We start from the raw sequence: 23,319 nt of genomic DNA, 5'->3' as shown, positions 1-23,319 counted from the left end.
AGGGACTCCCCTTTCATTACGATTTTAGGGTGGAGGTGGGTAGTAAGAGGAGGAGAATGTCTGTCCTAACATTCCCCTAGGAATGGCTTAAAATTTCAGCCCAAGTTTCACTTTTTGTTGTGGAAGACTGGAAATCCATCGCGATTCTTCTCCCTTGCCTCAACGTGTTTTTCTTCCGTAAAGGAGAGCTTTCTGGATGTTTCTGGATGTAGGAAATAACCTCGTTGTGCTCATTTCTCGTTGAAGCAGCTGCCTAGAGGCTCATCCCCGGACCTCAAATTTCCCACCTGTTAAAAATAACATACAAGGGCCGATGAACGATGGTTAAATCCCCACCCGCCGTAAGCGGTGGAAGACTGAGGCCCACTGCCCTCTGACTCTTCCCCTCGAGGGCCCAGCCGGGGTGGCTGCAGGTTAAGCCCCCCCCCCTCCACCGGCAAGTTGTGAGCATCGGGGCGAGGCTCGGGGGCTGCAGCCAGGGCTCCAAGGCGACGCCTCGCCAGATTTCCCGAGGGGGAGGCTCCGCGGCGGGGTGTCCTCCATCCTCTCCGGGGTCCTGTGCCCCTCGGCGACCTCGCCGCCCTCACCCCCCAGCAAGCGCAGCCCGCACACCTCGCTCGCTCCCTCAGGCCCCCCAGGTGCAGGGGGGCTCCCACGACTCCCCGCTTGCAGAAGCCCTTCCCGCCGCTCGCGACCCTCCGCGCCCCCGGCGGCCGCGGACTGGGGCGCTCTCCCGGGCCCCGCCCAGACCGCCCTGGGTCTTCGCCCGCGGGCCTCTGCCAGGCGGCTTCGGAGGGGAGCGCCCCGCCCCGCCCCGCCCCGCCCCGCCCCGCGCCGCGCACCTCCCGGGGAGACCCGAGCGGGCCAGCGGGCGAGCGGGTCCCGGCGGCTCCCGGGCTCCGGGGCGCGCTCGGCCTGGCGCGGGAACCCGCCCCCGGCGCCCCAGCCGCCGCCTCCAGCCGCGGGCGCCCCGCACGCTCCCCGCACGCTCCCCGCGGGCCGCTCCGAGGACGGGCGCAGGGGCCCGGAGCGCCCTCCCCTCCCCTCCCCTCCCGGCCCTCCCGCCCCTCCCCTCCCCTCCCTCCCTCCCTCCCTCCCCTCCCCGCCCACCGGCCGGCGCGGCGCTGCGCGCGGACTCGGGGACCAGAGCGGCGCGGTGCCCCGCGTGCCCAGCGCTGCCCTCGAGTGGAGATGCGCGAGCGGCAGGCGAGGGCGCGCAGCTCGTGAGACGCCGCCACCGGCCCCGGCCCGGCCCGGCCCGGCCCGGCCCCGGCCCCGGCACCGGCACCATGCGCCTGCGGCCGCTGCCCCTCGTCGTGGTCCCCGGGCTGCTGCAGCTGGTGAGTGCTCGGCGGGGCGCGTCGGGCCGGGGGCGCGGAGCGCGAGGGGCACCGACCCGCGGGCCGGGGTAGAGGGGGGCGCGAAGTGGCCGGGAGGAGGGTGCGCGGGCCGGGGCGGGCGGGGGGGGGGGTCCGAGCTGGAGGCTCTGCAGGGCTCGGGTCCGAGGGGGCTCGGCGCTGTGTAGGTCCCAGCCGGGATTTTGCCGGGAGGCACTTGGAGGCCGTCGCGCATCCCTGCTCTCGGGGTCACTCCGCGGCTCCCCGCCGGGGGACACCTCGGGCGACCCGGAGCGGGGAGGCTGCGGGGCAGGTGCATCGCTCTGCGCCCTGCGCTCTGCGCTCTGCGCTCGCCGCCCGGCGCCGGGACCCCCGGGGAGACGCTTGGCGCCCGGGGGCCGCCGCAGGGGACCTGCTCGCGCAGCTGCACGCCGGAGCCGCCTCGGGAAGCTCCCCCGCGGGGCGGCCCGAGGGGCCCGGGGAGGGCGGCGGGGGGCGGCGGGGGGCGGCCCCTGCCCGGGACCTCCGTGGGTCCCGCTCCTCCCGCGCCGCGCCGCGCTCGCCTCCTTCCAGCGCACCTCGGTGCCCTGTGCATTGCCCGTGAGTCACATTTCAGGGAGATCCCGACTAAGACCTTCCAGGAGACAACTTGGAAAGGAGAATGAGAGGAGGGCCCTGCTGTCGCCCGTGCGGGGCGTTTCTCCTGCTCTCCGGGCGCTCACCTAGCTAAGGCGCTGTCCCCAGGGCTTTCTCCGGGCTCCACGGGCTTCTTCGGTCCTTATTATACTTAAGGTTTTGCTTACGTTATAGCTCTGGGCTGTTCAAACAAGGTCAAAGAAGCCAAGCCCCTTAGAGAAGGATTCTCTCTCCCTTTCCCTTTTCTTTCCTTCTCTTCTGTTGTTTGCTTTTAGAGGGAAAGATGAAGTAACTTACAAAAAAGTTTCCCTGCGAGACGTATGATGCTGCGGACGCAGAGGTACTGTGCAGATATGGAGGGTGAAAGGCATTCCACAAGGTGTTAGTGAAGGGGACAGATCCCAGGGAGAGGCCCGTCCATTCTGGTTACAACAGAGATTAGCTTCACTTGCACAGCATTGAGTAAGAAATCCTTCAGTGGCATCAGGAGGAAAATGCAGTGATGTTCCCAGATGTCCTTCAGTGAGCCTTCACATACTGCCCACATGTAATACTGCATGTCAAAATAAATGTTACCACTAAGGTAATGTGCATGCAACGTATATGCCACCTTAGACTTTAGGGTCGCTTGCTTTTTAAAATGTTTAAGCTGGATTCCGATAAAAGATGGGCTAACCAGCAGCATCTGTGGGGTGTGTGTGAGTAAAACTCCAGAAGCCTGGAGAAATCGGGTACTTAGGTAAGATCTTCAGGATATCTTCATGAATTTCACGGTGAATTTAATTTCGCATTCAGTGATCATGAACTGTGTATCTGTTCCACTGAGTTAGACTCTTAAAGATGAGGAAATATATTTGGGCATATGTTGGGAAAAAGTTCTCCTATCAGCTACCGTATTGGAAATGTTACTTTTTTTTTTTTTTTTCACACCACCATAGTCAATAGGAAATAGGAAATACATCTTGAAGGGATTATATAGCCTCCTTAAGAGCTAGATTCTAATATTACAGCATGGATTGATTGATTCATTTTTAAGGAAGCTTATGTCAAATTCTAATCCGTTTTTGGATTGTGCTTGGGTTGTAATGTTTTTTTCCTGGAGCACTTTATCATGGTAAGTGAGGTGGGAGCTGCAGCTGTGTGATAAGCACACATTCCTTATACTGCCATCCTTTTGGACAATAAAAGGCTGTTTACATTCTCCACATTCTTAGAGCGGTTTCCAGTCATATAACACAAGGGGGTTAGGATGTGGAAGGAAAACAAAGTGGCTGAGGAGGGTAGACCTAAATGGAAACATTCGCCAATCCCACCATGTACCCTGGCAGGTATCCAGGAGGGCAGGTCATAATTTGGCCCTTTGGAAGGTTCACTGTTTTATTCTACCTTTTTTTCAGCTGATACCGAACTTACTTGCTGAGTCCCAACAGCAAGTGGATAAAATGTTTTCTAGATTTGAAAACTAGTCTTTTACTTTTCCAGGACCTAGAGACATAATGTATTTAGTAGATCTGCCATGGGGCCAGGAAGGGGCGGGGGGCAGGGGCAAGTTTGGGTTATTGTTGGAATTGGATTTTATTTCTTCATCCACCCTGGCAACCCGAAGAATACACTTTTTAAAAAATGCCAAGTATTTTAAATGAGTAGTGGATTCATTTGGGGATTTTGAAATTTAACTTTAAGAAAACTGTCTGTTTCATCAAAAACAATCGCAAAGCGTTGAGTCCTGAGATTAAGTCACTAGCCACATGATCTTGGTACAATAATGAGAATGTTTTTGTAATACTTGAAATTTTTAAGAAAACAGTCATCCGAATTGATAAATATTGCAGGAAGTCTATGAACTGCGTGTGTATGTTACCTGCCCTCGCCCAGTTCTCCTTGCCTGTGTCCAGTGTTTTAACTGATAGGTTGCTTTACCTAATTGATAGGATTACCAGGGCCGTTGCAAAATTTAAATATCAATCCTGAAAGTATTATTTTCTCCAAAATCCTTATTCAGCAACACATCCTTTATTACAGTATTAATAGCACATTATTTCTTTTCTGCCATCTAATGATGAGGAAATTAGCATTTGAAATTAATATTATAATATAATGAGTGTTATTTCCTGACATGATACAAAGTAAAGACTTTGCCAGATGACAACTTCTTACAGATTTATATGATAATTTGGAACTCATAATAAGTGTGATTTTTGCCTTTAAGTAAAATGCAGATTGTAAAAAGATTAAATTTGAATTTAAATGGATTATTAGCTTGAGTTTAAGATAAAATTCAGTGATGATTTTTAAAATAAGTTTGTTATGCATTTCAACTTGTTTTTCTGTGATATAATGATTTTATAAAGCAAAATATAAATTAGAAGTGATGTAAGTTAGCGAGTTTTTAGAATTATATAAAATCAGAATACTTGTGATACAAGGTGTTACAATTTTAAGGTCATCCTCATTGTATAGTATCATCCCACATGAACTTATTAAGGGTATTTTGTTTATCTTTAACAAATTAATAATTTTAATATTTGTCTAGTAAGGTATTCATATCATGTATTTATTCTCAGCTCCATAATTACAAAAGGTGGTAACTCATGACTCTCTTCCATTCAGAAGTCGCAATTTCCCTCATGCAGTTCTGATCCATAAACATCAAAACAGTGTTTTCTAGTGTAGGATCAATAGTCTGTTGGCTAGATGACAATGCACAGGAGTAAAAGTACCACCATATATTGGTTACAACTTAGAGTTGGCCGGGCATTAAAATTAATTCCTCATTAAAAGAATCATTATCTTAGGCATTCTTAAAAATGAGAATTAGGATTAAACAGCCAAGTCCTCCGTTCTAGACACTCACCTCCCGTGTAAGTTGCGTTCCCTTGGCCTGTTCTGAGATTTATGTTATTTGGTTCTGTTTTAAATGCCATCCACCTAGGAAACTGACTCCTTTTGGGAACTTATTTTTTAGCTTAATAGATTTCCAAATGGAAAAGAAAAGCTTTCTTAATCCTTGTGGTGTTTTTTAAATATTTTTTTATTGTTTTTGATTAATGATCAAAATGCTAAAAAAGGCAGAAGGCTTTTTGAAAAACCTTTTAGAGGTTTTACATTGTCAGCTTAAAATGTGTAGCTCTTGCAAATCGGGTGAATTAAGAAATGTTGATTTTATAATACGTTGCCCACCTTTTACCTATTAAAGAGCTAATCAATACACTTTGGATGATTTAGACATTTAGTAGTAGCAATCAAAGGTGAATATAAATGTGTCACAGGTTTGTGCTTTTGTAAAAGCTCTAAGACTGTCTCTTACTGTTTACATATTCTGCAGACTCCTTTACCTGAAGCATTGCTGGGTTAAGATTTGAAAAAAGAATTATAGCTGCACACTCAAGTGCCTACAGTTAGGGCTGTGTCAGCGATTCTGTAAAGAATCTCATTTCTATCTTAGCCATAAGCATTATTGCTGGTAAGAAGTTGGCATTTAATATCTTGATTTGGGAGTCAATTATTTTAAAGCTGCTTTAAAAAATTGGCCCAAATGATTTTGAGCACTCATCCATGTGAGGTTATTCTCTTGTTATTCGTATAGTGTGCAAGATGATGGTTTAACAAACTAATTTCTCTATTATTCTGGCACAGAGGTTATAATGTTTAAATCATTTTAAAATAATCCTTTCCCAATTAACCTATATATTGCACCATTGTGAGACTTTGAAATGTTATTTCATCATAAGCGGTTTTAGTTGTGCCAAATTCAGATGCCCTAATAATTATTTTTATGAATCTTCATTTGCTAACAATCTACTTGAATTTTTTACTACTTTTGAAATGACCAGCGGTGTTAATGACAACTCCATTTTTTATTTCAGAATGTTGTTCAGTAAAAAAAGAATCTAAAGCAACTTACAGCATAGATTTTCATATTATAGAAGGAATTCTAAGATATGATTGAAAACTTCCATTTTATGTTATTTTTAATTTATGAAAATCGAGATAAAAACCTTCAAAAACTGGTTCATTGTGCTGCAAGATCAATATATAATAAGGAATGCCATTTCTTTGTAGAACGACTATTAAAAATTAAAATTTCACTATTGAAACCCAAAAGCTACAGAATATGTTTTCCTTTTTCCTAGTCAGATCATTCAAGAAATTAAAATAGTGTCTTTAAACTTACCGTTCTTATAAATTTTGCCCCTCCGAGATTTATGGATGTATGGTAAGGGACAAGGGAAGTTTTGTATACTTAAACTACAATAATAGTGTTGTCTTAAGAGTTGCATATCCTTAGAATTTTCAAGTTTCTTTCACACGGTTTGTGGCTTTCTTGTCTCCCCCAAAAAACTATAAGATTGAGAAGGACATTTTAAATGTTCCCACTTGTATATTGGAATGAACAATGCATTTGGTGTTTTCATTTCTAAATAAATGGCACATTCAACAAATATTGACTATTTTGACCCAGACTATGCACTGAGACCATAGCAGATGTTGAGGACATAGGAGTAAACAAAATAGGACTGATCTGAGAGTGTAAGTGTGTGGATGTGTGTGCACACACGTGTGTGTATGTGTCTTGGGCAAGTCACTTAGCAACCTCAATCTCTCGTCTGTAAATGAAGTCATTAATGATAAAGTGGATGGAAAGTGATTTCTAGCATTACTTTCCTTTTTTTTGTTACATGGTAACAGTGTCTCAGGATTTTTCTTTTCATGAATTACATCTTCCATTATTGTAGAAAGTATGTGTTACATACAGACATAATTGTTTTAAATATAAATTTTACATGGAGTTTATGCTGTGTAACCACATCACAAATGATATGTATATTTAGAAGTAGATTTAAAACATTGCAAGATTAATTAAATGTTATCTCTGCTTATGGGAAGAGAAAATTAGTGAAAGTAGGCAAAGGGAATTGATGAGCATTTATTTAACCCATATAATCAACAAAATCAATAAAATTTAAATTAAAATGGTATAGTCAGGCTTTTTCTCCTCCATACTATTTTTGAATTGAAAACTACCAACATCTAGTCATTGCTTTAATTTAAATAAAAAGTAAATTGACTCTCAGTTAAATTCTAATTATTAAGATAAACAACATAACAGAGTAATACTGTACTTCAACCAGAAAATGATCATGGGACTTCTGTGCTCTTCAGTAGAATCCAGCCTCTTTAAATCAGAAATACTTTTAACTCCAGAGGTTTCAGGAGTTCAGATGTAAATGGTATGGAATTTTTAAAAGAAAACAAAGAGCTCACATGTGAGAACCTATCAAAGATGGAGAAAATGTCAGTGGTTTTAACATTAGGAAACAAACCATCTGAAATAGACTGACTCGTCCTGGGGTTCAGTCCAATTACACTTTAAACAATGTAAATGTCTTGAAAAATGAACCCTGACTTTGTGCTATTGCTGTTCGGGGCCAAATAATGATCTAGGATCACAGAAGCACTTGTTTAAATCTCTTCATGCAAGAATATGCAGGATTGTGATTTCCAAGCATCGTGATATAATACTGACAATTTTAAAATTTTATCAGTTTTACCTTAAGTTACCTAGCATGTATATTTACTCATTCAAAACAATAACTTAAGAAGTTATTCGCAGGGAGAGACCACATGTTTAATTTATATCCATGTAATTTCCAGTCCAGGTTTCTAGCTCTTATTTGTGTGTGCAGACTTAGCCAGTGAAAATGAAAATGATTGATGGACTATGACAATCTGCACAATATTTTGAATGGATAATGTATACAGTAAGAGAATAGAGGCTCTAAAGAACTATTTAACATTTTGTAGTAATGATAACAATAATTTTTATTAACAAAGTTTTGCATTTTGGTAATCTAAACAGACAACAATTGGGGTCAGTATAAGGAATATTGCTATGGAGATAAAAAAGGAGGTGAAGTTTTCAAAGGTGTGTTTTCCATAATCATGAGTTCATCTGCGAATCCCGTGTCGATGACTCCCAAATTTGTATGTCACTTCCTACCCTACCGTTCAGGCTCTAAGACCATATCTCCATAGTTTACTGTTCATTTTGACTTGGATATTTTACTACCAACTCACACTCACTCAACATATTCAAAGCCAAGCACATTTTTCCTGAATAAGTGCTTTCCAGTATTCATGGGTTCAGATCTTGAAGTCTCCACCTCCCCCTTTTTAATGTATGGTGTCCTTGTGTTCAGACAGGTGACTTGATATAAAGCACTATGTGGTTTATTAGATTCTTTCACATATGTGATCCCATATTTTATCTTCACATCAGCTCTGAAAGGTAAGCAGAGCAACAGTTATTGCATCCACTTTACAGATGAAGAAGCAAAAGCTTTGAAGTTTTCAGAGATGGACTGTAGACCGGAAAAGATAAAACTTGCATTGTCTACCCAGCCCAGCTGTTAGCTCAGGGCAGCCTCCATTTATAGCAGGAGGTTGTGAGATCTGTCTTTGACATCCAGAGCGATAGGCTTGAGGAACATTTCTGGGTAACATCTCATTCTGTTCAGTGTCCATGCTGAGATAGAAACCTCAACTCACTCATTTTAGAAATGTGTTAAACAAGTTTGTGATAGAGTCAAAGAAGGTAAATACAACAAACACATTGCTGGAGTTGCAATGTCCCTTAATCAAGAGTTGCATTTACAATTTAGTCTCACAGAGTTTAGTTTGCCAAGTGCTTTGGCTTTTATGTAACTTTAGGGTTTTTGTTGGCCCAGTAAATGTGGTTCCAGTTGGGATCAAGAGAGGTTTGAGAGTTCCTCTAATTTCTCAAGATCTCAACCTGCACTTCTTCAAGACTGAAAAGGTGAACAGGAAGAGCGTGAAAGGTCTTGATTTCTGTTAAGGGCCACTTAATCCTGGTTGTCTAAGGGGCGGTAGGAATGTGAGAAGCCTGGGGGATGGGGCCGGGCTACCTAGTAGGTGCTTATGCTTGTGCAGAACTGTGAGCATAGTTGTGCTTTAGCAGTAGCAAGCCTCCTCTTCTTCTCTCATCCCTTTCTTACATTTGTAAAGATACTATATCATAGTGGATTTTGTTGGCTCTTCCACCCAGACCTCTTTGGATCTCTTTTTAACATGTCTATGGACAACACCCCCCCTCCCCCCATCCCCTCCACTTTTTGGTTTCTATTCTAACACTGGACAACTATAAATCTCCTTTGGGAAGTACCCCCCGGTGTTGGTGTTGGATGCATCTTGTTAGAAAGTACTCATGATCAGAATGTCCTCCTGTTCCGTTTTCTCCCCCTTCAGCCAGCTCTTAACAGATGACTCACAGGTACCAGGGTATGGAAAGCCATGTTCTCTCACTCCGAGATTTGGCGGAATGTTCCAGAGTTCCCTGGAGGCAGCGGCCTGAAACTACCTCAAGTGGATTTTGCTTGAGATCACACACCTGCATGGCTGTCTTCCACTCTCTGACCTGCAGCCCCACTCCCTTACCCGACTTCCCTGGAACCGCTTCTTTAGGAATCACTTGCATTCCAACACTTGTCTCAGGGTCTGCTTCTGGGGAAACCAACCTAAGATTTCTGTTTAAAATTTTTTTTAATATTCAGGAATTTTTAAGATAGCCATTCTCGCCCCGTCTGCTTTCTGTCATCTCACAGTAAGAGATAATCACTATGAATAATTTAATGTGTATTTTTGCAGAAATTATGGATATGCATGCTTTTATCATAATTATACTAACACAGCATAATGTTCTATAACATTTTTAATGCAATAATATATTGTGGCCATTTTTATGCGATATAAAACAACTTATGTTTTTGAGGATTCATAGTGTTTCATAGCATTGACATACCATAATGTGTTTGATCCATTCCTTATGAATATTTTGACTCTTTTGGATTTTTAAAATATATCTGTGAATATTTAAAATGAATTCCTAGAATTGTAAATACTGGTTCAATGCTGGGAATGTACAATATGATTTTTGATAAATATACATTTTCCCCTAATGGACTATGCCAAAATTTAGTACCATACATAGTGTTTTCGCATATCTATGCCCCTTTGTGGACAGTGTTTTTCCTTTTTTTAACTTTGCCACTCTATTAAAGGAAGACACCTCATTGTTTATTAGGAAGGTAAAGTGTGTTTTCATATTTAATCATTTGTATTTCTTATTCTTGTATCATTCTTTTTTCTATTGCTTTAAACTTCTATACTTTTCTTATATTGCTCTTGCACAATTGTTTATTTTATTATTCCTGGATTTTTTTACATCATGGGAGTTGTTGTAGATACTGTTTCTATGCCTGACATTTTAGATTTTTTTTTTTTTTTGCTGGCATACAAGGAAAGATATTTATTTTAGCATATTTATGTTCATATGAGTTCTATTTCTGTACTATATTATTTTTAATTTGATTCTCCTGGATTTTATGTATAGATAATTGTATTATCTCTAAATAATCTTATATTAGACTCTTTCTATTAAACATTAATGCCTCTTGAATTAAAATTGATTCTAGTGTACTGAGTAAAACCTTCAGAATAGTGTTGACAAACATTGGGAAAGTTGGGGTTTTCATATTTCCAACTTTAATGGAAACTTTACTAAATATGATGTTTACTTTTAGCTTCTGATAATCTATCAAGTTAGAAATATACTTTTATATTCCACATTAAAATAAATTTGCTGATCGCAGAAGTCAATTTCAGATACGGTTTTAGCATCCTTCAAAATGATCAGACTAAAATGCTAACCTTTTTATATTTATTTATGAAACCTAATTTTCCTAATATTTTCCCAATATTAAGCTGTTTAAGCCAAGGCAAACGATCTGCCTTTTTTTTTTTCTTTTTAAAGATTTTATTTATTTATTCATGAGAAAGAGAGAGAGAGAGAGAGGTAGAGACACAGGCAGAGGGAGAAGCAGGCTCCATGCAGGGAGCCTGACATGGGACCCGATTCCGGGACTCCAGGAACATACCCTAGGCTGAGGGCGGCGCTAAACCTCTAAGCCACTGGGGCTGCCCTCCCATTTATTTATTTATTTATTTATTTATTTATTTATTTATTTATTATTTTTTTAATATTTTTTTAATTTTTATTTATTTATGATAGTCACACAGAGAGAGAGAGAGAGAGGCAGAGACACAGGCAGAGGGAGAAGCAGGCTCCATGCACTGGGAGCCCGACGTGGGACTGGATCCCGGGTCTCCAGGATCGCGCCCTGGGCCAAAGGCAGGCGCCAAACCACTGCGCCACCCAGGGATCCCTGCCCTCCCTTTTATTAATTTTAAAAGAAAAGTATGCATTTTTGTGCACCTTCAAATTTATTTAGCATAAAATTATATATGCCCTTACTTTAATTTTAAAAAATTTACTCCACACCTGTGAATTTACTCCATGTCCCCCCCCAAGTTTGTATGTTTTGAAGCAGTAGTAGTAGTAGTAGCAGGCCCCCAAACAGGGGGCCTGCCTTCCTCCTTTCTAGATCAATGGCTGTAACTAGAAGCCTTCTGTGGCAGATTGTGCAGTTCGTTCTGTAAGCTGTCCAAGGTGAATGAAGCCTCACATTAAGAGCGAGCATCCAGAGCCTCAGCCCTCTTTCTGCTCACTGGGGGACGTTGCAGCCTCCAGGGTGCTGCCCTGGTGCCTTGGTGCACTCCCAGCTCCTCCTGGGCTGAGCTTGGTGGTGGGAAGAGGGTACTCAGTGGCGCTGTTCTCCTTTGCCTTTGTTTGGTTACAGGCTGCTCCGCACATCTGGCTTTTGCATCATTCTGATTCACTCTTCTTTCCTCCCTCTAGAGGTTCTCAAATCTTGCAGGCTTTTGGCATCCTTTCCTCTTTCTAGCACCACTATGCATTCATTCTTGTTTTTGCATTCCTAGTTCATGTCATTGGAAATTTGGGAGGGAGGCAAGGTAAATACATTCACTCAGCTTTCCCCATTGCAACTGGAAATCTTTTAGTCTTTTTTGGCTCATTTTTCTTCAGCCCTTACAATATCCATTCAGTCACAAAATCCTATGAAATTTCCTTCCAAATCCTTCTGTAAACTGTCTCTTCCTCTCCACCTGCTGCCATTTCATCGCTACAGCAGCCTCCTAGCTGGTCTACTTTATTCCAAAACAAGCCTTGTGAATTCATTCCACATGCCATAGAATCATCTGTTTTAAATCCTCTTTTGATTTACTATGTCACTCAACTTTTAAGAATAAGATTGTGATTCCCTTTTTCTTAACATACCGTGTCTAAATTTTTTTTTGCCTGGTTTTCCAGCCTTAAATCTCTCGTCCAATATTCATCATATACTATTAACTGCAGCCAGATTTGTATCCTTAATACTCCATGAATACTTCAGAGTAGAGGAAAAGCATGGGTTTTGATATCAGATTGACTTGGGTTCCAGTGCTTTCTTTGGCATCTTGGACAAGCCAATAGATCTACTCAATTTCAGTTTCTTCATAAGATAATGTCAATTATAGCTATTTCATAGGGTTGTGATGATTATATACAAAAATGTAAAATGCCTAGTACTTAGCATTAGCTTAACAAAGATGAGTGTTCCTTCCCATCTGCAACACCTTAGTTTCTTGCTATGCAAGCAACAGAAGCTGACTCTGACAAACTTAAGCAGAGAAGAAATTCATGAGAATGGAGTGACTCACCAGAAATGTTGGAGAACCAGGCATGTATAGAGCAGAATCAAGGGTCTGGGTGTCAGGAAAGTATCAATTAGGCAAGATGATGAATACATGCCAACTTTTTTTTTCTTCAGTTCTTGTTTTGCTTCATTTAAGATGTCATGTTCTGGTTGAGAGAGTCTGGTTGACTTGAAAAAGGTGGGATACTTTGATCAGCAGTTCTACATGTACTAGGGAATCAACACTCTATGTTCCCATTAGAGAACTTGTGATTAGAACTCCCACTAAAGGAAGAACTCTATTAGAGAAAGAGACACAAACACCTCCAGCTCTTCACCTTAATTAGTGTGATTTTTCACTCATAGACATAGACAACCAAAGATCACCAGACATTTAAGAGAAATCATTGGTAAGAAGGAGGAGGAGGAGGAGGAGGAGCTACCCTGGAGGAAACAATTAATATAAGGGATGGGTTTCAATGTTAAGGATTCCTAATTAGTAATCTCAGAAACTCAAGAGGATATTGCATCCTGAAAATAAGAACAGGCTGCTTTGGAAAAGAAATATATAAATGACAAAATTAGAAAGCTGAGGAGAAGATTAAAAAGAACAGGGCTAACATTCATGCTGGTGAACTCTAAGAGGAAGTCTGCCAAGACAGAACCAAAAAACCAAAATAGGAAATGGGAGTGAATAGTAAAGAGACATAGAGGACAAATTCAGAAAATCCAGTGAGGTGACCCAGAAACAGAGACTATGAGAGGAGGGAACCTAGAAAAAAAAAATGTTGAAGGTGCTGATTTTTAAAAAATTAGTGAAATTTCTGAACTCAAAGGGAAAAATAAGAAAATCTGAAGAGTTTTCATAGAAACAAGAGATTACTGACACGCACACACACACACACACACACACCTCATTAACCACACTGGATATTAGAAGCAATGGAATAATGCCTACATAGTTCTAAGGGGAAAGCGATATTGAATCAACAGCCAAATTATTGAATATGAAGGAAAGAGAGGGAAGAAGGAGAGAAAATCAGAGAAAACAAAAAAATGGGGCATGCAAGGATCTCAGGGGAGGTACCATTCATTCCATATGGAACGATCTTTAAAGACATACCTCAGCCAAGCAAGAAATAGAGAACAGAGAGATGATATGGGATACAGAGGTGTCTGAGGATGACTCAGAAGACGTGAAGATCTGTTAGCCTCTGACTTGGGAAAAGTAGGAAGTTCTGTTTCCTTCTCTGCCGTCTAGTTACACTGTGGCTCTATGGGGAATCCCATTTCAACCCTCTCAGTTTTATAAATGCTGTTTATTAGCTCCCTGTGTTTAGAATGGATTGATACACAAAGCATGAATGATTTGAATGTAGTTTAAGAACAGAATGTAACCACAATGAATGTTAATGAACTAAAGTAATAGAATATAATTAAAATTGGAGAGTAAAAGGAATGTACCGGTGAAGATAGGCAAGCATGACAGTTTATCTTTCATAGTAAGAAGTGAAGAGAAGCTGTCTAACGTTAATAAATTAAGAAATGGACTTAAGTCCTAAAAGCTACCAAATAATAGCAGAATTAAAAATGCTACCACCAACAAAAATTCAGCGTGTAAATTTATTTTTTCTGTCATATTAAACAGATGAGAATAATAATGTTAGTAGTAACCTCTGGAGGTGGCTTTTGACCTTCAAATGTGATTTTGTATACGTGTACTTCTTTTTGTGTAGTGCATTTGAGAAATATTATCACTCTATGAATTTCAAAATAAGGGAGGACTTCTAGGGGCGGGAGCCTCCCAGCAGGTGTAAAGGCATGCTTGTGAGGTCATGAGTGTGCCTTCACTGGGATGTGACGACTGTTAATGGCACAGATTGAGGTGATGGTTTCATGAGTGTATACTTATCTTCAAGTACATCCATTATAAATGTGTATAGCTTTTTGTGTGTCAATCATCCCTCAATAAAGTGATTTGAAAAAAAGGGGTAATCAGAGGCAATCTCTTGGGTCATGCAGTTGGGCAGAATTTCCCAAACTCAGCACTGCTGACATTTTGGCCCAAGTAATTACTTGTGTGAGGGTTAGGGGTAGGGAGAAAAGGGTTGTCCTGTGCATTGTAGGATGTTCAGCAGCATCCCTGTCCTCTACCCACTAGATGCCAGTATCAGACTCTCAATTGTGACAACCAAAAGTGTCTCCAGACATTGACACATGTGCCCTGGCGAGCAAAACATACCAGACTGAGGCTCACCACTGTAGAAGATTCCTGGCTGTGAGAAGCTGAACCAAGTGACCACTTTGGCCTCTTCCAATGAAATACTTTGTCTTTGCACTGTTGGGAAGGGGTCAGCATTTTACAAAGACCTAGTTTCTTAACACTTTTTTCCCTCCATCTCAGTTTCCCTCCGCTCAGTCTCCTTCAGTTCAGTTCAGTTCAAACAATATTTTTGAGTGTCAGCTCTATTAGGCATTCTGCCCAGGGTACACATCTCTATTTAACAAATTCTCCTTTTTAAGGGAAATGGAAGAGTGATCCCCCTGATATTGCTCTCCTGGATATGATTTCCCTCTTTAACAGAAGTTCACACATTTTATTTTGCCTCAGGTACAGCTCTTAACCAGTTGTTAGGGCTGACTCAGAGAATTTTAGTAAAGCCTTTGAATTTCCATATTTTAGAACGCAGTAAAAAGAAAAAATACTTCGTAGAAGATAGAAGACAGCAAATAAAACTGAAAATGATGATCACAAATAATAGTTGGTTAATACAAATATGAACTAAACCACACTGGATGCATGTATTTGTTATGATTAAAATATAGTGGGATTACATTCTTCAAAGAGTCTATCACAAACCCACATTATAATATGAATATTAAAACTGAAGAGTAGGGCACCTGGGTGGCTCAGTGGTGGCTCAGCATCTGCCTTCGGCTCAGGTCGTGATCCCGGGGTCCGGGATTGAGTCCTGTATGGGGCTCCCCACAGAAGCCTATGTCTCTGCCTCTCTCTGTGTCTCTCATGAATAAATAAATAAAAATCTTATAAGAAAAAATCATCCAAATCTGGAGAGTAACACTTTTGAATGGGAAATTTGATCCACTGTATTTTGAGATTTTAAAAAGTAGCTTAACACTATTAAATTCAGCTCTTAGGAGTTAGAATGCATTTCCTTTTTATTGAAAAATTGGGAATTTTCAAATTTATTGAAATGTAAACTCTGAGTTACTCTATTTTTATAAGTGGTATGCATCAGTTTCTTCTACATTGGAATGCATTTTTAATTAAATTTCTCCTTTAAGGCAATTCTCTTTTTTTAAAAATATATCTATGAAGATATACTATAGAAGTTGTGTCTTCTCCCCCAGAGGTAAACATGGTAATAAACAAGTAAACAGAATCCCTGCTGGTGTTAAAATTTGAAATACAGTATATTTTTGTGAAATTATAGCTATATATAAATAATGACTATATGGGGATAAAATCTCAGAACCACAGCGGACTACAGCACTATGCCATTGTATCTATGTTGGATGAGCCTCTTCCTAGGCTCCTGTAGCTTCTGCAGTGAGTGTGTTGTGGACACCCTGGGTGGCCCAGTACATTCTTACTTCTGCCGTTATATAAACACACATATGCACACAGACAACACTTTCTTACTGAACTTTTCCGACTACATCAAAAATGATATGTTTTCATTAGCAGGAGAATGCTTTGTCTCTACCTTGGAAGTTACAGACCTGCTTATATTGTGCTAATGTCACTCCCCACAAATGCCTGAACAAGCCGTTATTTACTGATACACTCTTAGCTTCCATCAAAGGTTAATGTAGGAAATAACCAAAGAAAAACATTTTTTTGGTAACACGTATATTCATGTTTTCATTCATTGCTTCATTCACAAGTTTAAGTGTCTACTGTAGGCATCATACTAAGCCAAAATTTTCCATAAAATATGTTCCTAAGGACAAAAATATGAGAGTTTTCAAGTCAATGTTTCTATTATTTTTTTCTACCGGGAAGAGCACAGCTAATTTATAGCTCAGTACCTTTACTAAACCCAATTTTCTCGAAGTTTTTCTCTCCCAATAGTTCTTGACCCTGTGGTCCTATTCTATATAGCTTATGTCATGTGCCATGAAAATACTTTTCGAAAGTATTTGTGCTAAAAGTTTCTTTCCCAGATGTTTCTCCATTGCTGTTCTCATGTTCCTGAAATTTGATGGAGTCTTTTCACTTCTGTAGGTATGAATTTCCTTAAAAATTTTCCTTCTGAAAATTTAGGTGGTCGGATTCAGTGATTCCCAAGTGCTGGTGCACGTATGCCGCTGCAGCAGCCACAGTAAGAGAGCTTGTTCAGAGCCTTCAGGCATGTTACATCAGTGTCTCTGGGTTGGGGCCAAGGCACCAGGTGTTTCTGGAGCCCAGCCAGATTTGGGAACCCCTAGACCAGATGGTCTCTTAGATGTTCTTTGACTTTATGAATTTATGATGCTGTTGGAGCCCTGGCCCCGGGTGGGTGGAATATAAGACAGCCCCTAGGGAAGGAGCTTTGGCTCTCCTGATTACACTGTCACAGGAAGGAGACCCACTTGGGTCTCACAGCAGGGGTTTTCCCAGCTTTTGCAGACATTTCCTTCAGAGCCATGGTAAGTGCTTCTCTCTGGGCTCCTCCCCTCCGTGCACACCTCCACTGGAGCATTTGTGTTATGGTTTGGTATTTATGATGCTCATCTTTGTATATTCCACCTGACTCAAGTGCTGTCCACAAACACAGAGAATGTGGGTGTCAGTTTTTAACACCACAGCCAACCCCCCAGTAAGCATCCGGCAAATGCTCAAGTGACCGAGCGAATGAACTATTGAGAGAAACCACTCAGTAACCCCCTGAGCTGTGCCACAAAGCCAACGGAAAACCATCTGTGACATATCACAAGGAAGAAATTTGAGTGGCAAATTAAATCTAAGCCTTTAGATGCCAGTGTCACTGACCTTCAAAGTATACCTAAACCCCTTGTGTGGATTTATATAGGAAGAGGCCCTTTACTTTTCTTAATGATATTATCGTAAGGATCCTTTGGGATAAAACTTTTACATCTCCGTTACAGCACCATACAAAAATGGATTTATTTGCTGTCTGTTATCTTCTATTAGAACAAAGAAAGGATATTCTCAATAGCCAAGGAACTGATTAGTTCCATTGTTTACTCTTTTAGAAGTAAATATGGATAGGCACAATTAAAATTTGATGTTCATTCGCAAATATGCACTTTACAATGCTATATAATCTCTTCCTATCATTATCATTGACTCATGTTTTTAGTAAAATATGCTTTGCTGTTGTTCTTTTTAATATATTGACATTTATATAATTAGAGAAATATATAATATAGGAAAAATTTTATTTCTAAAGTTTAGAGTCGATCATTAGGTAGAAAAATGTCATGAAAATAAGGATTGAGACATTCAGCAATTTTAAATTTATGATCAAGATTTCTGATCTGATTTTTAATTCTGATATTTGAGTGCTTTTCTACATAAATCTCCTTATTTCGTTTATTTATTATTTCATAAGATAATAGGTTTAATTTGCTGACATTTATATACTAAGGCCATTTTCTTACTATAGCTTCATTTACCCTCTTTTCAAATTGGAATCACCATGTAACAGATTTTTGTTTAGTGTTAAGGTGATTATTTCATGATTCAGATTTTTAAAAATTTCTAGGACCACATACGGTTTTACCAATCATCACTTTACCTGTAAGTGCACACTGTGACCTTCTTGTAACAATGAGATGTCCCAATTCTCTCATCTTATGTTTAAGTAAATGTAGTGTAACATAATGGCACATGTAAGTAGGCATGGCCTGACCTGAGGAGCCAAGCATGACTCTGTAGGGAATGGTGCCTCTTCTTATTATACTGAACAAGCGTATTTCTAGCAGATAAGGGAGCATATCTACTTTCAGTTGAAGAGTATTATTTGTAGACAGTTATGGTTTAAGCAGGACACAGCTCACAAGCTACGTGTGATAAAGGGATCCTCTGTTTATCCATAGCATTCCCATATAGGCTGTCGGAAGATTCTTGCATTTTCATTCAGGAACAGCTTTTCTTCTGGGCTCTAAACAACAAAAAATATTATGGTATAAGAAACCCTTTTTATATGTTGTACAACATTGAAGTAACACATCAAAAGTGACACAGCAAAGGCACGTGACCAAATCCTTAAGCAAATTCCTTTTATAATATTTGGTTTTGCTTTGTCTTTGGGTTTATATTGGGGAGATGTGGAACCAAATCAAATGTATCCAAGTTGTTATGAAATGACGAGCTTGCAGTAAAAGAACAGTATTTTCTGAGTGCCTGCAGTGAGCAAAAGCTGTCATTTCTCAGTGTTATTAATGAGAGATTTAAAGTTTTTATTAAGAATTCTGGGGTGCTAGAGGTTTCTGGGTAAAGTGTGAATCATTGGGAGAGATGTGCCAGTGTTGGTGTGAAATCTGGTTCCTTTAGTGATGTAATACATGTCATAGCTTGTGGATTTCTGTTATCTCGAGTTGACCTTGTTGATGTCATAATACAGTGTGGTTCAAGGATCTCATCTCCAGATATGTCAGAGAGAGGTTATAGGGTGTGCTATAAAAGAAGCAAAAGTCATGCTTTTTCTCTTTATGTCTGTTGCCTTCTCTTGCCTCACATGTACCCAGCTTTGAATCTACTTAATATGCACTCTAACAGAACCTTCTGCTAAGATCTTTCTCTGGGGATTCATGTGGTTTTGGCTATTTCCCAATTCTGTACATACCATAATTCTCTAACTTAGTTAAAAAAAAAAAAAACAACTCTCTAAATTCCAATTGTGCCTACCTGTGTGGTACTCTGGATTTTAACAAGCCTAATACAGGATTTCAACCTTTGTAACCCTACGTGCTGAAATGGGATGATGTTTTATATGTTCGCACTATACTCCCATGTCACCCTCTTGAACACCTACAAGCATCTTAAATGGTTAGCTTCAGATGCCCGGCTTTTAATTTTCTAAATCTCAGGCTGCTAGGTTTCTCTTAAGCTGAATCTGCCAACCTTCTTTTTTATCTTCAGATAATCCATATATTTGAATGTACACGACAAAACGTATTTTGCTTTAGATATGTACTTCAATCAGAATCTTTGAAAGTTAAATGTTCTTGTATCTGCAAGCGGCCAGAAAACCACTTTCCCAACTTTATTTTAGTGAACTTTGGGGGTGGAGGAAGATGTACTTGGGTACTAAAGCCCAAGCCAGGATCCTCCTTTCTCAGCTTCAAATGGCACAGGAAACCCCCTTCAGATTTCCAGCATGTTCTCTCAGAATAGCACTCATTTCTGTGCCACAGAACACGCTTCGGCTTCTTGCTGAGAGCCAACAGGAGGCACAGCAGATGTATTAGTAAATCACAGAAATTACAAAACTATGAAGAAATACAGCCACATGCCATTGGAAGGCTCCAGTTTATAAATGTGCCTGGGAGTGTGCTGTGGCCCCTGACTGTTGAGGACCTGGCCAAGAAACTGGCTGTGAAGGTTGTCCCATTGCTAGAACAATGGACAGCCATAGGTGAAAAATGTGTGGCATGGGGGTTAGCCAGAGGTGGCCAGGGAATGGTTTAGAGACTGGTGAAATACGCAGAGCATAGGCAGGGAAGACTGGAATGAGCTGGAAGGTTCAAATGGAGGGGAAGATTGGGGCAAGTAGTGGCAGTAGGTCAGGCATAAGGACAGAAGCTTTGGCCCATTATAGGTCTCTGAGCTTCAGGTAGAGCTAGCTCCAGCACTCTGAAAATCTCCTTAGGATGGATGTTTACTTGGTGGCAGTGTTAATTGGTTGGAGCCTTGTACGTGGCACAGCCTGGTTTAGTCTGGTGGCTGCCCTAGCCCAGGGTATTTGCTTAGCAAAGGGAGCTCAGGCCTTTATCCTCATTCTGGTTCCTGTAAAAAAAAAAAAAAAAAAAAAAAGTGAATTATTGTTCTTCTAGCACTAACTTCAGAAGGAAGGCCCATGTCTGGTCTGACGGAGAACCCTGCCAGCCTGTCCACCCAGTCCCTGAGTCTGGCATATTAATCTAAGAGAATGGTTCTCAACTTTTAATTTGCAACCACCTGGAAACTGCAGGTACTTGGCTGCTGCTCGAGGAGATAGATATCAGGTGTATAAGGTGGGGCCCAGGAGCCTGAATTTTAAGCAGCGCTTAAAGGGTTTCTAATGCAGGTTTTAGAGACAATTAGAGAAACACTAGCCTAAGGGGAGCTGCTTCTCCTGCTCTAGGGACATTAATAACTTAGGATCCTGATAGAATTTGTCCTCCAAAGCAGGGACCCTCTGCAGGGGATGAGATGTGTGGCTCCCTATACTCATTATAACATCCCAGGTTTCACCATTGGTAAGTACGTTTCTACCACCTAGTCCTTTCTTTTTTGAAGGGTCAGGCTGAGTCATCTTAAAACTTAAGCAGATATTGAGTATGTGGACAGACTCCAAATATGCAACAGAACAAAAAGGAGAGTGGCTTGCAGATGGGTTTATTATCATTCACTAGTAGTTGAGGAGCTAGCTGGTGCTCCATTTATTTTACTGTTCTGTCTCTTAGACATACGGTATCTATCCAATGTAGGGTTGGATTTGTTAATTTTTCTCACCTGTCTTTGACAATGAACAAATTGCAGGTGAGTTTTAACTTATTGATTTGGAAAAAAGAAAAAGTTCAGAATGGGTTATGATTTCGAAGCCTTTTTCAGAATGATTGTTAATTTAAACACTTAATAGAAGAATAGTGGCATAAGAGTCTGTGACCAACACTATTAAAATATAGTATCATAATCACCATCTACAATGTGTTTGTTCTTTGTAAAATTCTGGCACAAGTAGAATTGTAGAATTCTTACAATTCTTAGAAGACATAGCTATGGTCAATGGCATACAAGCAAAAATTTGCTGAGTGCTACTTCCAGGAAAACTTTTGCTTTTTTGATTAAAATAAGGATAAATTTGGTTGGAATGCCTTTTGCCCTTTGGCACTTTGCCTCCTTTTCCCTTGGATTATAGAATTGTAACTAGGGGGTGCAGCAGCCATCCTGTGAACATGAGGCAGCAAGCGTGGGCAGAGAGCTACATCTTGGACAGCAGAGAGGAATGATGACAAAGCCTGGTCTCCTAAGGCTTTGTGGAGCATCTGGATCAGCCCTTGCCTATTTGTCTCGGGACTTCTTGTTTCTTGAGTACCTGCCTATTTAAGCCACATATTGTCCCAATTGCTACAGAATACTAAAACATTCCATGAAGTTTTCCACCTTAATAAAAATACCCATTATCAGGGCCTCTGGGTGGCTCAGTCAGTTAAGGATCCGACTTCAGCTCAGGTCATGATCTTGGGGTCTTGGGATAGAGCCCTGCGTTGGGATCCCTGCTCAGTGGGGAGCTGGCTTCTCCTTCTACCTCTGCCCGGCCTCTCATTTGTGTGCCCACCCCCTTTCTCTCAAATAAATAAATAAAATCTTTAAAAAAAAATTTTGTAATGAAAATACCCATTATCAAAGATAGTTAAGAACCATTATGAACAGGACACCTTAGTTAAAAAGAAAAGGGGAAAGAAAAATGTCCTTAAAAACCATGCACCAGAGCCTGATGAGATTCAAAAGGAATTACAAGGAGTTTCAAATGACAGTCTGTTTCTCTTACAGCCTATGTGGTGGCAAATTGCTTTGTAACTTCAGGTAGTAGCCATGAAATGTCTCAGGATCTGAGATGGTGAGTTCTGTATCTTATAAACTATCCAGAGGAAACACTTTCATGACATGAATATATTGTGATGTAAGAACTGGACTAGCTCTTATCCCCTCAGAATCGGCAACAGACAATGGAATGTTTCAGAACAACTTTTCAGTGAATTTTTGCTGATGTTCTTGGTGAGGTACAATTGGTGTAAACAAAATTTGAGTACATAAGAATTTTCCAGACTTGGTAAACCAGTCAGAGAAACAGAACTACAAGGCTGCATCTGATTATGAGTCTTTCAACTTTGAGAACTGGAATTTGGAAAGACAAGCATGTGATTTAACAAACTTGGGATGCTTCATAGTGAGGCAGGGCATGTTTGAGCCAGAAGGGTTATGAAGGAGTTCACAGGGCTCAATCAGGTAGAGACATGAGTCAAGCATAGAAATGGTATTGTGTAAGGAACTCTGGATTGGGGGCAGGAATTTGAACTTGAAAATTAAATACTTCTTGTTGACTAGCTGTGTGACTCTAAGCAAGTCATGGTATCACTCAACCTCAGTGTTTTTCCCTGAAAATATTATATGAACTTTCAGGTTATGCTCAGACCTAAAATTCTATGATTCTATAGTAATTTCACAAGGACAAGGATCAGTTCCTTCGGGTGAGAGCAGATTTCAAGCACAGGCATCTTGTGTGCCTGAATAGCTCCTTGGCAATAATATTTAATGTTATTATTGCAAGAACCCAGGTGATAATATTAAAAATCATTGCCAGTTTTTTTCAAAAGAAGTGCAATCTTATTCAACTATGATTTTGCATTTGTCTGGAGTGCTCTATCTTAAAAGGGTTTTCGTCTCTTTTTTAAGATCAGTCTCTGGAATATAGGAGATAGAAATTTACTTTAAAACATGAGTCTGAGAGTCATCTCTGATTCAGCCTATGCCTTTCTCTTCTCTTACCACACAGCTT

At 40.8% G+C, this 23,319-nt stretch overlaps 1 protein-coding gene and 1 long non-coding RNA gene across 2 annotated transcripts in view; one reads left to right on the top strand and one right to left on the bottom strand.

Moving 5' to 3' along the window:
• The first annotated feature begins 1,099 nt into the window (after positions 1 to 1,099).
• Positions 1,100 to 23,319, top strand: part of NXPH2 (neurexophilin 2) — a 109,927-nt gene continuing 87,707 nt past the window's right edge. The window contains exon 1 of the mRNA XM_077861553.1: positions 1,100 to 1,340. Coding sequence (XP_077717679.1) covers positions 1,290 to 1,340 — 51 coding nt within the window. The 5' untranslated portion in view covers positions 1,100 to 1,289. The remainder of the gene's footprint in view (positions 1,341 to 23,319) is intronic.
• On the bottom strand, positions 16,489 to 22,408 carry LOC144291975 (uncharacterized). The gene is made up of 3 exons (XR_013359514.1): positions 22,312 to 22,408; positions 18,352 to 18,717; positions 16,489 to 17,351 (listed from the first exon to the last, which is right to left on the bottom strand). It is a non-coding gene; the product is annotated as an uncharacterized LOC144291975 (long non-coding RNA).

Source organism: Canis aureus, chromosome 20, assembly GCF_053574225.1.
Source record: "Canis aureus isolate CA01 chromosome 20, VMU_Caureus_v.1.0, whole genome shotgun sequence".
NCBI classification, from domain to species: domain Eukaryota; kingdom Metazoa; phylum Chordata; class Mammalia; order Carnivora; family Canidae; genus Canis; species Canis aureus.
The sequence above is the reverse complement of the archived record's forward strand: the minus strand, read 5'-3'. Positions and strand labels throughout refer to the sequence as shown.